Source organism: Syngnathus scovelli, chromosome 8, assembly GCF_024217435.2.
Source record: "Syngnathus scovelli strain Florida chromosome 8, RoL_Ssco_1.2, whole genome shotgun sequence".
Classification (NCBI taxonomy): domain Eukaryota; kingdom Metazoa; phylum Chordata; class Actinopteri; order Syngnathiformes; family Syngnathidae; genus Syngnathus; species Syngnathus scovelli.
This window is the reverse complement of record NC_090854.1, coordinates 17,286,565-17,305,359: the sequence shown is the minus strand read 5'-3', so window position 1 is coordinate 17,305,359 and position 18,795 is coordinate 17,286,565. Positions and strand designations below refer to the sequence as shown.

Sequence of the window (18,795 nt, the reverse complement as noted above, 5' to 3'; positions counted from 1 at the left end):
ATATTTGGTGTGAGGAATGAGAGGGAAAACCTGGAGGGGAATGAAAGAGGATGACGCCCTCCTCGGAGAATAACAGACACGCAAGATGTGCGAGTTTGTGTCGTCATGGCAGCAAACAAGAAGACAGACAGCCAGCCAGCGAGCCCGCGTTTGACTTTTTCAAGATTTGTCGTTTGCCACCCCGTCGTCATTTGCTTTACACTTCCTTTCTCCAAGTAGGACCATTTTCCAAGCGTTCCATTTGCGGCCAAGTTTCCAACCTGTTCCGATGCATCTCCAATTTGTTAACAAGGACGAGCGACGAAGTGAAATACGACGTTTGACGCCTGTGTATAAGAATTTGATCCATGTATCTGGCGTGTATATACGCTGATGATGGCCATCTGGTCAGAACTTGTGGAGTGTCTCCTCCCAGCAGGCAACTGGAGCTGTGAGCCAAGACCCCAGGCCCAACACCCTGCTGGACTTTGAAATCAGATCTTTATTGTCCATAAAGCCTCGGCCAAGTATGAAAAATCAGCCCTTCCTTACAAACACACTGGTCCAGCAGCGAAGGGGAGGAAGAGACAACGAGAAGTACACGTTTTGGAGATGTGCTAACACGCCAGGAATTGAGCACAGAACTCTTCGACGCGAGCCGGACCACCTATGCGGACGTCCGTCCAGGTGAAACCAGTTTTGCTCCTATACTTGACATTTTTTTTTAGCCCTCCTTCCATATCAAAGGTATGCCACACACCTGTGATGACGTCAGCCCATTCCAGCAGTCTCCACCATAAACATGGAGTCACATTATAGTCCTGTTTACACTCGTGTGTGTTTTGGCCTCCTGGTGGCCTTTTTCGCCGGATCTCGACGCGGCTAATTGCAGTGTCTCAGCTCTCCTCTGCTCTTCCCTCTCCCCCCCCTCCCCTTCCTTCCCTTCCCCACCCCTCCCCTTCGCGCTCCACCACGCCTGGAGCGACGTCACACCAAGGTGCGAGAAGAAGAAGAGCGCATTTTTCCTCCCTTCATCATCCAAAGAAAACACACTGACACACACCGTGGTCCTCCTCCTCTTCCTCCTCTGCGCCCGCAAGACCTCCACTGAGTCATTTGCAAAACGCTAAAGACGAGCCGGGACAACCGAACGGAATTTCAAATCCACGCGCTCTGCCTCATCATCTAAGGACGTATTCTTTTTTGGATTGCTTTTTTTTTTTTTTTTTGGTATGTTCGGACGGAGGCACTTTTGGGTCGCGTTTTGCGCTCAGCGCGTCGGGGAGCTTGTAACGTGACAGAACCGGAGCGACAATGAAGAGTTCACCCGCACCTTTGGACCTCGGCTCAGTCACCTCTTGACCGACTTTGCTGCGCATTAAGATGCGCCCGATGGGAGGGGAGCTGGATGATGAACATTGATTGACTTGACGTTTCCTGAAGACAAAAACAAGAGGAGGATTGTGTTTTGTTTCGTTTTTAGATCTGAAAAGTAACCTGGAAGTTCTGAAGCGCGCAAACATGACGGTTCGCCTGTCCCGGATCCAACTGGCTCTGTTCTTTATCTTGCTTTGCCCGGTCAATATCATCGGATTATGGTGGTAAGTGCTCATGTCGAGTGATGATTTATTATTATTTATTTTTTTTAATGGCTGCAACGCGACGACTTTGATTGGAATTTTGCGCGCACTTGCGCACAATTATGCGCAACTAGTTGTACAAAATACATGCAAAACCGTCTAAATGTAATTAATTATTTTTTATCTGTCTGTCTGTCTGCATTGGTTTCATAAGTGTACGTTCATAGTGAGCTTAAGTATTTGGAGGATAGGAAATCAGAAAGAAAGGAGGGCGGTGATAGCTGTCTTCTCAGTGCCTGCAGTTGTGTGTGTGTTTTGGGGGTCAGAGTCAGGAATGTCAGGTGGCCCTTCAGGGCGCCGTGGATATGTCATCATAAAACAATCCGTGCAGGTTCGGCACGGCGCGGTGTGTGACAGACAGACAGACAGACAGACAGACAGACAGACAGATGAGATATTTTCTGTCTTTGTGTTTGCTTTCCTTCCTACCGTGTCGTTTGTCTCCGTTCACACCGAGAGCCGGACGTGCAATCTTTGGGGATTCGTTCGCAGCGAATCCTCCCACTTGACCAATTTGATTCAAGGTCAGCGTGGGCTATGCTGTCCAAGGAGACTCGTGCACTCTTTGTATGTCCTGCTGGCACTGGCGTTCCGTCCTGTCACGGGTGAGAGCCAACTCGCACTCCTTTTCGCATGGGCCTATTGGAAAGTGATGAGAACGCGTTGTAATCAACTCGCCGGGAAGTCACAACAATGTCGACCAGAGCGCAAATGGAATCTCTTACATGTGCTGATACGGCAAAACTGGGGAGTCAGTGGACACAATAAGTTCAATTTGTCTGTCTTCAGTAGAATAGAAGATTCATTTATATGGGGCCAAATCTGTTAATGTAGGTCATATTTAATGGAATTGTTTTTATTTGTTCACTCCAAATTTTCTACATTTTAGCTTTGATAGTAAAATCTGAGTGGTGTAATTTTCGAGCAGGCCGTTCAGGCTACTCATGGGGTCCTTGTTGCTGTCCACGGGCCGCATGTTGGTGAGCGGCGATAGCATCTATTTCCTTTTCATCCCCACTGACATAAATTGTCATCTTCTTTCAGCGCTAGACCGCCGAGCGAGCGAAGGAGAAAGCACACCTGCGCATCTGGCGGGGGGACAATGATGTGCTCTGTTTGAAAAGCGCCGGGCGACCCGTCGTTTCTCGCTCGCCCCTCTCTAAAGTCTCTCTTTGTCTCACCCGGCTGAGGAAAAAACCCGTGACGTGGATCCAGCCGTCCGTCCGTCCGTCCGTCCGTCCGTCCGTCCTTTCAGAGCCTCTTTGCTGATTAGGCCGCTCTAATCATTTGGCCCGAGTGCAGGCGGCGCGGCAAGGAGGAATGCCTTTGCTTTGCCGAGCCGGGCCAACTTTTTAAGAGGCTGCACGCAAAGTGAAGATTTGCTTCGTGAGAGCCTCATTGAAACCTGAGGTCGGGTCGCACGCAATCTTTGATCTAGCGACCAATCGGGCTTTCTGACTTTGCACTTGCTGCACAGTACGACTAGATCAAATGGCTTCAATATGAGCGAGCGGCGCAAATCATAAAATGTATCAAAGGACATTCCAAAAAGCTTGCATGAGAAATCCCACTGTCGAGGCTCGACTTGTGTGGGTTGCTTTTTTTTTTTTTTTTCTCCCCCCCCTGACTTCTTTCATGATGTCACACTGACGACGCATTCATGTGAGACAGATTTGACTTTGAAGCCCTTTTGGCCCCTAATTTCAGCTCCTGTAAATACCTCTGGGTTTGTTTCATTGTCTGCGTAGGAGGGTTGTCAGAAATGACACTCAAAGGAACACTGGCACTTTGTATCGTGACCATCCATGATTCAACAAGTGTGTGTTTGTGTGTGTGTGTGTGTGGCACCTGCATAGCTGGTTGCAAATAGGCTTAAACGGTAGAAGGTGTCTGGTGGCTCCCATTTGATGTGATTAGGGTGTGCATACTTATGCAACCACATTATTTTTGATCTAACCTCTTTGTAATCAAATAGATATGTCACGCCCGTGCCACTTCGCTCAGCCACACCCCTTTCGTTACCGTAATGTCTGTCACCTGCTTCCTCTTGTTACCCTGTGTATTTAAGCCCTGCCCGTGTGTTTCTCCCTGTCGGTGTCTACTGTTGTGTCCATTCCTGTTCGTGCCCAGTGTTCCTGTTCGTGTCATCTGGTTTTCCCTCGGTCTGTCTGAAGGCTCACGGTCAGAATTTTAATCTTGTCCAAGGGGACTTCATGTCGGTCAGTCTGTCTGTTTTGCTGGCCGTGAGCCTTCCTCCCGTCTGTGTCGTTCGTTCCCCACCTGCCTCCCTTCCAACTCCTTTTCCCTGCAATAAATCCTGGTTCAAGCTGCATTTGGTCGCCCTGGCTCAACTCATTCCTGACAAGATATGTGATATGTCAAATTGATAGTTAAAAAAGTTTTTTTTTAATCACATAACGCTGGCTTTTGAACAGGGTGTGTAGACTTTTTCAACAATGTCCTCATTCTAAAGGGCTGCCGTCACTAATTTGATATTTGCTTACTATAGCCCATTCAATTTGTTTGAATTGAAGATAAAGTTGAATCCCTTCAGTTCTTGTTTATTTTTTTTTTCTTCTCACCTTGCTCACCCGTGGTCTCCAAACAAGGGCAAGAATGCTTGGCCCACACATCTGACGGATGCGTCCCCATTTTTGGGTATATCTCCCCTCCGCCAATGAACTCCTTCACCTTTCTTGGCTCCATTTTCAGATTTGCTCTTGTGTGTCTGATTTGCCCGGCACAAAAAAAAAAAGATATTACCTTCTCGCTCTTTGGGGGATTGACTCGGCTCACTTGATGTTGCGCACACGCACATGCACTCGCGTGTTGTGATGACAGTGTGTAGATAATAAGTGGTTGTTGAGTGGCGGTTTGTGTAGCTAAGTACCGTTCCAGCACCTGCTAATTTACACGTGCGCTTGTGTTTATACATCTGTTCACACACATTGGACAACTTGGTATCGATTGTCAGCTTTCACTCGGTCTTGGCGGAGACGTGCGTGTCTCGCTATCAGTCCTCCCGGCGGGATTGTTTGTTGAACTTTCTGCAAACAAACTCAAGAGGCTGAAGAATGATTTGAGGTGTCTGCGATGAAGCGAGACAAGATGAGGGAGTGTGTGGAAATTGCTTTTGGCTCATTTTTTGGTTTCTCAGCTGATGACGTTCTTTGTTGTGGTCCAGGGCGGTGGGCAGTCCGCTGCTGATGGACCCCAACAGCATTTGCAGGAAGGCAAAGCGGCTGGCGGGGAAGCAGGCCGAGCTGTGTCAAACTCAGCCGGAGATCGTCAGCGAGGTGGCCAAAGGGGTCCGGCTGGGCATCAGGGAGTGCCAGTACCAGTTCAAGTACCGGCGGTGGAACTGCACCAGTCACAACAAGTACTTTGGAAAAATACTACAACAAGGTGAGTCAGCGTTTTTTCATTTTCTGATCATCAGCTCCCCACCTGACAATCACACCATGGTTTTGCGGTTCATTAAAAAAAAAAGATAATAAAGCCATCCCCAGTTTTCCACTCTGGGGTTTGCAACCTTTGACCTGAGCAGACAGTCTTGCGCCAAGCGGAGGTCAGATGCCTGTCTAATGTGGCTCGGCAAGACAAGGGCAGCTTTTGTCGCTAGATCGGGCACGCTTGAAATGATCGGCTAATATCGGCTGTGAACATCCCTCAGCATCTTCCTGCTGCTCTTTCGTGTCTGACATAAAAAATGAATAAAATAAAATAAATAATAATAATCCACCATTAAGGTTTTGAATCTTGGCCGTGATAAAAATAATAATAATAATAATAATAATTAAAACAATAAGAATAATAAGAGTACACCATTAAGGTTTTGAATCTTGGCTGTGATAAAAAAAAATAAAAAAATTAAATAGATAAGACGGGAAGAGAGGGCAAGAATGTACCGGCAGAAGACAGAAGGGCAATTAATCACACATTCCTGGCTGTCTATAAGAAAGGCCAAATTGCTCTTTTGTTTTGCAACGCTCGGTGACCTGCATCTACTTGTAAGCCTTTTGTTGATACACATTCAAACAAGTCTCTCACAATCGAAGACGAGGCGTCCTCCTCAGCCTTCGAATAGTTTGTCAAGACTTCAGAAAAATTTAATAAGTTGCAAATCGTGAGCTTACACTTGGTTGTTCCGCTTTGGTGAAATTGGAACGAATTGGACGCCCCCCCCCCCCCCCCCCTCCCATCAGGAGATCTTATACTAACTGTTATTTCCTAGTAAAAATTGCACTCGGCTTGTTTGTTGACGTTTCCCTCTGTTCCCCTTTTGTGCTCTTCCACTTGCGTTTTGTAGCTGCTCCAATAACTGCCGCTTCGCCACACTCGAGTCAAAACAAACACTCGCTGCTGTGTTTTCGCTTTCTCTGCCCTCGTGTTTTGTTTTTTTTCCATGAATATTATTGTGACGTTGAACAATTTGAGCAAATTCTACCCGTGCAAAACATTTGTAATGATGCACGTAGTGTTTTGCTTTTTTTTTTTTGCCCAAATTGGTCTGCTGGTGCTTTTGAAGGCTTACACGGAGACGGATGATTGAAACATCACCCTAATCTCCTTCTGTAAAAATATCTGCGGGCTATCTTATAAACCTCGGCTAGCGTTAAGCATTTTGACCACATGCCAACAAGCTGTGTGGATGTGGGCGTGCATTTATGTGTGTGTGTAAGGCGTGTATTCACAATAACACATTTAATTGATTTCACAACATTACTTTCAGTCAATGTTGTCTTTCCCGATCATAAACCTTTACAAACCTTTTACAGCTTCCGGCAAGATTTATTTTATATTAACTATCTTTAAATCCCATCTACTCCTGGGCTGAAAAAAAAAATAAAAAATTCTACTTTTCTACTAAACTAATTATAATCTAGATTTCAGTTTGAATGGTAAAAATCTGGTCATGGTTATATAATTATAATTATTATTATTATTATTATTATTATTATTATTATTATTATTATTATTATTATTATTATTATTATTATTATTATTATTACTATTATTATATAATCTAAAACCAAAATGTACAGAAAATTGACAATTTAGACACAAATGGAACTTACTCATGGGGAAAAGATTCTCGTGTCTCTCACACGCACACACACACACGCACACACACACACACACACACACACACACACACACACACACACACACACACACACACACACACACATTCCACTTACATCATGCTACGCAACACAATGAGCAAATATGATTCCGTCGATATATCATGTTAAAAAACCATCTGCAGGCAGAGATCAATGCCTTTCCCATGCTGATATTATTTGATTTTGGCATGATTGAGATGCGCGTGGTAGGTAGGGACGTGCGCATTTCCAGTCGCTCTGGGAAAAGTCTCATTTGTCATCAGCGCAAATAGATCAGACGCAGCTGTTTCGGGGAAATAAATCAAGCAGGCTTGGAAAAGCAAAATATCAAGACCAATAAATATACTACCTGAGGCTAAACGGAGCCGCCGCAATTTCCCGAGCCAATAAAAGTGTCTTTGCGAAAACAATATCAACGGAACGCCAAGTTGTTTTCTTGGATGCCGTGCATCCGCCACCCACTACGTGTCACCAAATCATTCTCCCAAGCCCAAAAAAAAAAAAAAAAATACAGTTAACACATTTGTATTATGTCAGCCTCAGTAATTCATGTTTTGACATCCCAGACCTCCCGGTACCGTTGCCCAAAAGTCAGAGGATTGAAAGAATATGCGCTAATTCCCGCAGAAGGGCCCTGTGGAATTAGAAGCAGACGTCGACAGGCCCAGACACCCGCTGTGGCAGAGAATTTGTTTGGAATTCATGTCTCCAAGGAAAATATGAAACAAGGCGCTTTGTATCTTGCAATTTTTTGATAGCTTCCACCAAGCACAACAAGCTCCGACAAACGCTTTATTGCTACTTGTTGGAGACAAAAGAAGCCTAAGAATAGAAAAGGTGGGAAAAGTATTTAGAACTTAAAGTCATAGTTGGTGTGGCCATTTTTGTCCAGAACTGATACGAGAATGCTTGGAGAACTCACCAATACCAAATACCGATACCGCTCGCGATACTTTTGATATATAAAGTGTCACTTAGCTCAATAACTGAACAAAAGCCTTTCTTTACGACACTGATGATTTGCTGCAGTATAGCGCCAACTAGTGCAGAGGAGGACTCATTTGGCTTAAGTATCTGTGACTGGTATCGGCAGCCTCCACAAGTAGCCGATACCTTAAAATAACGCCAGTATCGGCCCGGTACCAAATCTGTTGAAGATGGAACAGTAAAAACAAAGTAAATTAATATCTGTACGCAATTTTTGATAAATTGACGAAATGAAAAAAAGAATCTTTTCGGCCCACAGATATGAGCAATCGTATTATTTTTGAAAATCATTAAGCCCTCACCACACATCAATCCCATAGTGGTCACCTCACCCTGTCCAGTATGTAAGCACACGTGATAGTTCAAAGTAAAACAATGCTTTGCAAATGTATACACCGAGGAACTCTCCCCGTGCGGCGGCTGTATCGCGCCGCCGCCGCCGCCTTGCACAGCTGGTCTTGATATCGCAAGGTTTTGCTACGCGCCGGCCGGTCTCATCGCACGCCACCCATTGTGTGTGTGCGTGCGTGCACGTGTGTTACCATCCCTAATGAATCCCATTCTCCGAATCATGAGATATGGAGTTGGCAGGGGAGACGCTGGTGACTGCACGCTCGCCCCCTTCCAGCTTTTAGACATAAAAGTCACTTTGTTTAACTGCGGTCTTGCACACACACACACGCACGCACGTCCCTATTCTGAAAATGACGGTCCATAAACTATTTTTTTTAGCTGTTAAGTGTCGTTTGTGTTTGCAAATTCACACTTGCAGAAGTGGAGCAGCAGTGTTGTTGACGTTCAGGTTTTGAGTTGTTTCGCTGACTGGGCGGGAAAATGCCAAGCGCAAAGTAAAAGTGCGCGGCGTGGCGTGTATTTGGCCCGCTGCCGGCTCATCGGTCGGAATGGAGGACATGCTATTTTAACCTCCTCTTAGAGGAGCAAAGACGAAAGGGCCGTCCGTCTCCAACTCGGGGCCAGTCCTTCCATCACTTATCTGAACAACTTAAGGGGAATGATAACAAGATGACGGGATGAGGGTTTGATATGAGGCACAATGTTGGGTGAGCAAGTGTTGACATGATCAAGGAGGAATCTGAGTAACCGGAGGAATGATGTTCATTTGGCATTCTGGCCCTTCTCAGACAAGGAGGGAAGCACGCGGAAATTGGAACGCAGCAGAAAAATGGCGCGAGAAAAATAATGTGTGGAAATCAAGGGGTTGAAAATGTTCATACAATTGCACAGAATCTATTTATTTGTGTGAAATGGTGCCAGGCATTGTCCTGTTTAAAAGTGGGTGTGTACACTTATGCAACCATGTCATCTAAGTCCCCTCTAATTTTTTTTTTTTTTCAAAATGAGTTTTACAGGTTAACTAATAGTGTTTCCGTGATTTATCTTGGTGTCATTTTTGTACATGACAAAACAGGGGTGTGTAGACTTTATCTAGCAATTGATTACATTTCATAGCCTAGACGTTGGCTGTCAGTCAGGTGAAAGCAAAATATTCCACCCATGCGGAGTTGCGCAATGGAACTTTTAATTGAAATCACATCGGGCCAGTTGTCGAATTCTTTCCCAGCTCTCCACGTCAAGACAAATGAGCGGAGATAGCGCTGCGTTGATGATGCCAATGGGGCTGAGGACAGACGGCCATTTGCGCTTGTGGATGGACTTGACTTTAGCCCAGACAGGACAGCTCCGAACCAGAAATAAACCGGCAGCAGCTGTGTTCCGTAAATTGTGTGTGTCTTTAATCCTCTCGGCACTGCCTGTCCAATTCATGTCGGAGAATGGAGTCATAATTGTGCCAAAGGGTCTTTGGCCCGTTTTTGGATGGAACTAAGGCGCCCTTTTGCCGTTTCAGACATCCGGGAGACGGCGTTTGTGTACGCCATCACGGCGGCCGGCGTGAGCCACGCGGTGACCCAGGCCTGCAGCATGGGGGACCTGCTGCAGTGCGGCTGCGAGGCCACCAAGAACAGAGCCCCCCCGAAACCTCTGTCGTCCTCTTCCGGCGACGGGGTCAAGTGGGAGTGGGGCGGCTGCGGAGACGACGTGGAGTTTGGCTATGACAAGTCCAAGCAGTTCATGGATGCCAAGAGGAGACGCGGCAAAAGCGACATCAGGACGCTCGTTGACCTGCACAACAACGAAGCCGGACGACTGGTAAAAACACATCGAAATGTACTTCCAGATTTTTGCTATCGGCAAATATATGAGCTGTTCTTCGCGGAGGATAAAGAATATATGCGTTTCGTTATGACACTAAACGGTTTGTGCTAAATGGTTACAAGTTAGACCGACACATAGATGCTACTTGTTAGCCTGTCTATGGTGTTTGCCATAATGTGTTAGCGCTAAGCTAATACAATGTCGTTTGAAAAGTATTCCCAAATATTCATTTGGATGCTGGTGCTGCCACGCAGGTTCCACCTTCCGCTCCAAGAACTTCACTCCCAGGGCTCGCTTGTCCTGTGGAATGTTCCTTCATCCCGCCAACGAGAAACACATCGCCCCCGGCCGTGTTGGTGTTGCGCCGTAAAACGATATTCTGACAAGAATCAGGTTTCTGAAAGACAAAAGCAAGAACGTGCCACACTTTTTGTTTTGGAGCCTCCGAGGCAGGTGGCCTCCACGGCTCAGCCAGACGCCCCAAAGTTCCTGTACCAAGGCCGTGTGAATTATGGACCTAATGGGTCTTAAAGAGCGGGTTTGAAGCTTTTAGATTGGATCACCATGTTGATTTAAAGTGTGGCTTTTATCATCTCCAAAGTGACATCACCTCTTTAGTCGTCAGCGCGGCGTTGGCGATACGAGCAAAGGACGTAATTACCTGCAGCCGACCGAGGTCACAGACAGGTAGAGAAGAACGGGCGTGGATTTTGGGACATTTTCCAATTGTAGCATTAGCGAAGAAGAAACCATTTCCAACGCCTGCCTGCAGCTTGTGAAATCGGCGCGCGGCCGTCCGTGCGTGTAAACGGCTGTTTTTGTGCATTCATGCGCGTTTGTGTGTGTCGGCGTGTGTGTGTGATGGGTTAATTATGCAGTATAAGTGAATGATCTGTTGTCAAGGCTTGTTGGATGTAGGAAGGCCAGAGGCAAAATGGGGGGTTAGAGAGGTAAATTCCTTGGGAGAAGCATCTGCTTTTATCTTACCCATCCAGCCAGCTCGTTAGTTTTGTTGTTGTTTCAAAACCAACTTTTCACATCCAAGGAGAGAGACGTGTTCAAAAATGACATTTCAAAATCCATGGACAAAGGCACACATAGATTGTAGATGCCAGAAAGTCATTTTTTAATTTATTTTTACATTTCAATCTGAATTTTCATGCCGTGTTTAATAGAGAGGATGACATGAAAGTGTTCAATTTGAATGTTCACCCGTTGTTGCGCTACTTTGTCAACGATCCGGATTTTTGCACCTACACAAAGCATCAACTCGATGGTGCGTTCAGAAATGATCTTCATTTGAATGCAAATTTTTGAATTCACTTCACTGCATCTTTCAGAGTGGATTTTTTTGGTGACTCTTTTTCCTTTGTGCCCCTCCCAAGGCAGTGAAGCTCTTCATGCAGACAGATTGCAAGTGCCACGGACTGTCCAGCTCGTGCACGTTACGCACCTGCTGGAAAAAGATGCCTCATTTCCGCGAGGTAGGCGACCGGCTTCTCCAGCGCTTCAACGGCGCTTCCAAAGTGATGGGCGGCAACGACGGCAAGACGCTGATCCCCGTAGGGCAGAACATCAAACCCCCGGATAGGCAGGATCTGATCTACTCGGACGAGTCGCCCGACTTCTGTCTGGCGAACCGTAAAACGGGTTCGCTGGGGACGCGGGGGCGAGTGTGCAACAGCACGGCCATGGACATCAGCGGCTGCGACTTGCTCTGCTGCCAGCGCGGCTTCCGTGAGGAAACGGTGGTGTTCGAGGAGAACTGTCTGTGTCGCTTTCACTGGTGCTGTGTGGTCCAGTGCAAGAAGTGCACCATCCAAAAGAACCTAAGTCTCTGTCACTGATGAACTGGAACGGATCCCCGTAACTTTTTGTAATGACTTTTTTTTTTTTTTTAATATATTGAGATTTCTGTGGGTTTGTTGTTTTTTTTGACTGTGGTTCTCCGTGTTGCACCTATCCTGCTTACAGCATTCCTTAAGATATTTGCATTTTCCTGGTAATAAAAATTATTTTCTTGATTTCTGATGAAAGCTGATTAGAACATCTCAATAGAAGCTTGACAATAAAACATGTAGTGTGCAGCTCAAGTTGGGATCCGTTCAACAAATGTTTTTGCAACAAGATTTTTAATCATAATTTGAAAAAAAAGCATCTTCTTTCCTTCCAAACACACAGCAATGTCATCATCAAATAAAATGTAAAGATGTGAGCCAAAGACCTGCGGACTCAAATGAGTCTGCAAGTTGACACAAGTTGTGATTTTTCAGGAATTTGTTGCAGCGTTTGGATGCTTTAATCTAGTCGACGAAAATGTGGCCGGGTCTTCTTTTCCAATTCTGCTCCTCATCTCTGTTCCAAAATTGTCTTCAGGTCAAATGCCAACCTCCTTCATTTTGCTTTTGCAGTCATTATGCTGATTTTGATGCGTGGATGTCCGAGATGAGGATGGGAATGTTTATTTTATGACAAACAAACATCCACAAATGTATTGAATTGTGTGTTGGTGCGCATGCCTTCACAAAACACACATCACTTAAAAAAGAAAAAGAAAAGGGCTTGGGGGATCACGTGATTGTTTCCAGACATCTTTTTTTTTTCTAGATGGCACATCGACTGCAATTTACCAAGAATAAAGACGAGCAGAGCATAGGCAGAAGAAGACATTGCGTGATATAAAAAATGAAAAATCAGGGAGGGGGGGGGGGGGTACTAAATGAATGGAGGGGAAGAGAGGCGGATGCAAAGATAACGAGAGAGTGCGCGAGACGCAAAGAGGACCCTGAAGAGGTAACTTGACACCATCATGATCATCCGCTCGTGTGAACCTTTCTCTAACCGTGTGGCGCTCGTAAGCAGCATTGTACAAGTGTGAATGCGGTACGTGGGCTCCCTCTAGCGGTGGCAAAGAGAATCTTTCAATTGTAATGAATTTTTAAAGAGCCTGTAAAAATGATTCGTTTCTAAATGATTGAACATTTTATGGTTAAACGCTGGAAATATTGATCTGTGACATCACTTGGACACTCCATTAGGTACGCCGCTATTTTCAAGTGTACCTAATAACAGACAATTTATTAGGGAAATATCATGGTCAAAGGTCACAGGTGTCAAGCTCTAGTCCTCGGGCCACGTTCCAATATGTTTTCCAAGTGACCCTCGTTAAGCGCACCTGCGTGAAAAGTTTTAGCTTCTTTCACGTTTTGCAGGAGCTAAAACTTTTCACGCAGGTGTGTTTAACGAGGGTAACTTAGAAAACATATTGGAACGCGGCCCCGAATCTTTTGCGTGAACGGATTCTAAAGATTCGTTCACCTAGAAGAACTGGAATGCACATCACTGCAGTGCAGCGTAGTGTTGGCTCGTGAGTGAGCGATGGGTTCAAAAGAACGAATGTTTTCAGTGAACGAAAAGCTCTAAAGATCTTTGTAGCCATGACGGAAAAACTTGTTTGTACTCGTTTGAAAATCATTTATTTGATATGACTCAAGAATTGTCTCTGTGCAACGGTGTGGTGTTTCTTAACAACTGAATTGAACATGAGTCCTCGGAGCACTGCAACGGCCGCAGAATTTTTCAAGAACAATTCATTTTAGGATGAACTATCGATACAAATGTTTTCATTTGATTGAAGGCAATGGCGTTAACCACTCGACCAGAGCCTGCTCAGAAACAAAAGGAGATTTGGTCCTATTGATAGGGTATCCTCCATCCAAACATGTTGGGTGTTCAAAGTTTCAACGGATACTGCGAAGCAACCCTTTCCACAGTAGTCACCATGACAGGCGACCACCTGGTGGCGTCAGTGTGCCGAGCGCCGTTGGACGATCAGGAGAAGAAGATTTGAATTGATGGATGTGACGTCAGGGCTTTCGGTAAATTGAAGACAGCTGTGCTTAAGGGGAGTCATCATATGCAGGTGCCACCGACCGAGCGCGTGGCGGCGGACGGTTTCTCAGGTAAGCTAGCAAATGTTTGTCGTCTCCTGCCGTTTTTCACGACGGACGCCGTGTTTGTTGCACGATTCTCGCGCTCAAGGGGAGTTCTCAAATGCAGGTGCCATCGAGTGCGTGGCATTGTCTCAGTTAAGGGAGCAAATGTTGCCTTTTCTCACAAGCCTTTTTTTTAATTTCTTTGTCGCAGGATTGTCTTACTCTCGTGACTCGGCAGGCAACGTCACGTCCACCGCGACGGGTGGCCCGGAGGTAAATTGTGGGCCGCAGGCATTTTAGCCCGTGAGCAAATGTTTGCAGTTTCTTACGATGCCATTTATTATTTCTTGCAGGATTTTCGCTGTCTAGGGAGTGCTTGAGGTTTGGGCACGGCACGGCACGGCACGGCACGCCACAATCGACTTTGCGTCGCGTCGTTGCGCGTTTTGGTGGTATTTTAAATCTCTTTCGCGTTTTTTTTTTTTTTTAAGTGCTGGCCAGCATTTTTGCATTCGTTTGTTTGTAGAAGGTTCGTAAATGACGCCGCCGATAACCTGGATCATCTGTCCAATGTGAGGTGAGTTGTAGATGATGAAATTAAAATATGAATTATAATCTTGAATAATTCTAACAATTTACAATGTAATGATTATATATTTTTTCAAATGTAAAACTCTACTTGGAATGTATAAAATAAAAGTATTAACTATAATTTTGATAAATTATCATAACTTAACTATCATAACAATATATATTTTTTTCAAATGTAAAACTCCTAGTTTGTATAATTGTTGTTTAAAAAAACCATGCCACTGGCACTCTATGTATTTTTTCAAATGTAACTACATAGAATGTAGGAATTTAAAATATTAACTATAATTTTGATAAATTATCATAACTTAACATAACCATATAATAATTTTTTTTCAATGTAAAACTCTTGGTATGTATAATTGTTGGTAAAAAATCATGCCATTGGCACTCTACTCAATGTCTATTTTTATTGCAATAAGTTGCTTGTCTTTTGTAGCACTAAAAAAAGCCCCCCAGCCAGCATCCTTCTATACAAAGCAAGCAGGAGGCTCTTGAGGAGCCCTTTCAGTGATGTTGAGGACACTGAGGAAGAGTCGTCCTAAATCAGGTGAAAACCTGTTTTTGTCAAGTTTCAGCTTCCCAACACACAATGGTTGTAGAGTTTTAGCTTCCCAGCACACAATTAATGGCTGTCTGTGTTTTTGTAGGCTGCAAGAGGAGCCGAATGGGAAAAGTATAATTCCATATGAAAAGGAGCAATGGCCATATCCGAAGGAGCAATGGCCATATCCGAAGGAGCAATGCCATATCCAAAGGAGCAATGCCATATCCAAAGGAGCAATGGCATATCCAAAGGAGCAATGGCATATCCAAAGGAGCAATGCCACATCCAAAGGAGCAATGCCACATCCAAAGGAGCAATGCCACATCCAAAGGAGCAATGCCACATCCAAAGGAGCAATGCCATATCCAAAGGAGCAATGCTATATCAAGTCAAGAATCAAGCAGCACGCTGCAAAAGTCGACGTGTACTGATCATGTGCCCAGGAGGGGGCAGTGTGGTTGCCTTTGGTTATGGGTGCACGACGGAAAGGTTGCAGGTGTGGCCAGTGTTTGGGGGTCTGACGGTTGGTCTTGCTTTAAGAGGTTGTGGCTTATCTGGATCCAGCGGTGTCTTGCGCTTGGTTGCCATTGACGGCTCACTTGGGGGAGGACATGGTGACTTGGATGGAGACAAAACTGAACTTTGACTCGTCCAATCTTGCCATATGACTTGTACCATTTTGTGTCTTTTTCTAACCTGCCACTGTTGCACTTGCTGCGTTCTTTGTTTCTCCCCCATCGGTGTAGGGCGGCGTTGGAGCGAGCCGATCCCGAATGTCCGATTTTGCAATTTGACTTGTGACGTTTTCTTTTTCTAACCTACCACTGTTGCACTTCATCTAAGCCTAACCTACCACCACTGTGGTACTTGCGTTCTTTGTTCTCCCCTAGGTGTTGGAGCGAGACAGTCACATTGTGTCTTTTTCTAACCTATCACTGTCGTGCTCGATCGAAGCCTAACCTACCACTGTGCGTCCTTTGTTCTCTAGGTGTAGGGGGCGGTGTTTGGGCGAGCCGGTCCACGAGGAAGACGTAATGATGCGAGCAACGCCCAACTCATTGCATGTTCTGCCATTTGCAGGCCGGACGCAAAAGTGGGGGGGCGCACGGGACCGATCCGACCCGGCGACGGTCACCAATAGTAGCTAGCCGCTGTGATCAAGTAAGCAAGTGACCGACAAATTGAGGTGCTCTTTGAGTTTCTAACATTTGTTTCTGTTTCTGCAGACGGCGACCGGGACGTGACACAATCTGATCAGAGGTGGACTGACCGCTGTGGCATCGATCTGAAGTCGCCGAGTTCTGAGGGAGACCCGCTTCCCTGGAGGCGTCGACCTGCGCAGCTTCAACGTGTGAAATGGATTTTTTTTTTTTTTAAATTGCACCAGCGGTGTCCCAATGTCTGCTTGAGGGCTGCATACTGAAACAAATTCAGAATTCTTTGACACAAATTCATTAAATCAATCACGAAATGTTGCCGTTGATATTTAGTGCTACAAAGTTGCCCCGAGGCTGCCATTTGGACACCAATGGTGACGTGTGTAGGGCTGCACATGTATTGGAAAACTGCCATATCGGGGTCTAGGTTGACATGTACTCAAAGACAGCAAAGATTTTTTTTTTTTCATGTCTCAAATGAAACATGTTTTCTTGCCTAACTATTTGTAATGAGTTAAGACGATAGGTCATTGTAAGTTAAAGTTAACTAATCTAACTGATCTCATTGCGATCAAATAGTTAACCTCCATCCAAGAATTTTGCCTCAATGCAGTGGTCTGGCCCAATACTGCCATATCAGTGATTTTCCAACATGATGTGCAGCCCTCATTGAGTGTCAAACGCGCAGTGACTGCAAGCGCAAGCGACCGCGCAGCGACTGCAAGCGCAAGCGACCGCGCAAGCGACCGCGCCAGCGACGGCAAGCGCCAGCGACCGCGCCAGCGACGGCAAGCGCCAGCGACCGCGCAGCGACGGCAAGCGCCAGCGACTGCGCAGCGACGGCAAGCGCCAGCGACTGCGCAAGCGACGGCAAGCGCAAGCGAGACTTTTGTGCTTGTCTTGCAAGGTGGAAGAGCTGATGTATGAAACGAAGAGCTGGTAGACGGAGGTTACCAGACCCGCGATTGGTGAGCGGGATGCAAAGGAAGGAATCACCCAAAGAAAGCAGTCGCCAAGGGTTGAAGAGGAGCCTGATGCATGACTGGCCAAGGCTGGCCAGAGGCGGTGACATTGCAATCCAATCCGCAAGCGTAGTGTACACGCTTGTTGGTTTTAATTTGATTTCCTTATTTGCCTTTCAGCTGGCAGTGGATGGGGTGAGCGCCAGCCTGCACCGAGAGGGACTGGGCTGCACCCACAAGACCAGGGAGGGGACAGGTAATGAGTACGTTGACAGAAGTGAGCCGCATGCAACTGAGTGCCGTTTCTTTTTGCACTTGTGCTAGTGGAATTTTTCCCCTTGCCAAAACCACCACAATACACATGTCTGTCTTTCAGGATTGCTGGGGCAGTGGATCGGACGAGTGCCTGCACAGAGAGGGACAGGACCAGGAGGGGGGGAGCTAACCATCGGCGGACCTTCGCCCGTGATGAGCGGCCGGCACGAAACGGGCGGATGCGGCGAGGGCAAAGCGCCCAGCCAGCATTTAAGGAGAGTATGACTTTGTTTTTCTTTTGTCCTTTCTTTCTTTCCCTCCCTCCACTTTTTCACTGGGTGTGCACACTGGCTGTCTGCATGATGCCTCTTTCTTTCTCTCTCAGCGTGGTGTCATTTTGCAATATTGTTGTTTTACTGTGTTTTTTAATCATGAAATGAACTGTTTGTACTGTAATTGTGTGTGTACCACTGAACTGCAATTAAACTGTGAACTGAATTCAAGTGTTCCATTTTAAACATTGGCATTGGCAGTTTATTGTGCATACAAACTGGAATCATTTGAGACCTTCTCAATGACAAGACAATTGTAAAGTTAGGCTGAAACAAAATTGACTTGTTAAATATGCAGTGTCAGGCTTTTTATTTTATTTTTTTAACTACACAAAAAAGCTGGATGCATTCTAAATTGACAAAAGCCAAGTAGCCAGACACCCACCCATAGATGCAAACGACAAGCGTACAAACGGTCTTTGTTGCGATCAAGAAGTCATCTTTGGCAACCCTGCTTTAAAATGGCCACCGAAGTCAGAATCTTGCAAAATGTTGGTACATTTTTCTGTATGAGTAAAAGCTGTTATTTTAATCTAGTCAGAGCCATTTTTGGGTTTGTTTTGAATCGTCATCCATCATGTGAGCATTCTTGTGAATAAAATCAACAGTGGTGTGTTTGCTTCCTGTTGGTGGTCTTGTAAATAAAGTCAACTTTGGTGTCAGTCATCATTCGCGATGGGCCTCAATCGATGGTGCATCTCTTGAATGTGAAACTTATTGCATGTTTTGTTACAGGGCTTGATGTCTTCATTGGCTGTCTGACTACAAAGAAGGCTGTTGCTGTACAGTCCAGGTTGCTGCGCAAGTCAATTGAATTCAAAAACATAGCGTGTGACTTGCCGGACCTTGGCTTTCAATTCAAAGCACAGATGCTTTACTACACGGCCTGCCTCGGTACATGTACTGGGTGGTACCACCCATTTCAGAGTAAAGTAAAGGCCAGAGTGGTCTTACTCATACTGGGATCCTTATGAAATTGACTATCAGAAAGGCTAGATGAATTCCAAGTGCTGCCACCGAGTAGCAGCATATTTGCCTCAACCTGTCTGATGCCCAAAACAACCTAAGAAATAAAGAAGTACTGCAGTTATCTCGCCAATGTGCATGTG

General features: G+C 45.6%; 1 protein-coding gene and 2 long non-coding RNA genes across 8 annotated transcripts; all 3 read left to right on the top strand.

Moving 5' to 3' along the window:
- Positions 1 to 1,025: 1,025 nt before the first annotated feature.
- On the top strand, positions 1,026 to 12,122 carry wnt6b (wingless-type MMTV integration site family, member 6b). 2 transcript variants are annotated; one of them, XM_049728273.2, is made up of 4 exons: positions 1,026 to 1,580; positions 4,804 to 5,024; positions 9,600 to 9,919; positions 11,293 to 12,122. In XM_049728273.2, exons 1-4 carry the CDS (start codon positions 1,501 to 1,503, stop codon positions 11,752 to 11,754), a joined length of 1,083 nt encoding a protein of 360 aa, XP_049584230.1. In that variant the 5' UTR covers positions 1,026 to 1,500; the 3' UTR covers positions 11,755 to 12,122. The 2 variants fall into 2 exon arrangements, with proteins under 2 accessions (XP_049584230.1, XP_049584231.1); XM_049728274.2 differs by having other exon boundaries at positions 1,027 to 1,580; positions 9,600 to 9,901.
- A 1,283-nt stretch (positions 12,123 to 13,405) lies between these two features.
- On the top strand, positions 13,406 to 16,734 carry LOC125973975 (uncharacterized). Of its 5 annotated transcripts, none has more exons than XR_011087313.1 (7): positions 13,406 to 13,966; positions 14,054 to 14,115; positions 14,196 to 14,294; positions 14,369 to 14,419; positions 14,873 to 14,983; positions 15,084 to 16,141; positions 16,207 to 16,734. It is a non-coding gene; the product is annotated as an uncharacterized lncRNA (long non-coding RNA). The 5 variants fall into 5 exon arrangements; XR_011087314.1 differs by having other exon boundaries at positions 13,406 to 13,976; XR_007483346.2 differs by having other exon boundaries at positions 13,407 to 13,869; positions 14,196 to 14,291.
- A 201-nt stretch (positions 16,735 to 16,935) lies between these two features.
- On the top strand, positions 16,936 to 18,785 carry LOC137840538 (uncharacterized). The gene is made up of 2 exons (XR_011087263.1): positions 16,936 to 17,355; positions 17,476 to 18,785. It is a non-coding gene; the product is annotated as an uncharacterized lncRNA (long non-coding RNA).
- Positions 18,786 to 18,795: the final 10 nt, after the last annotated feature.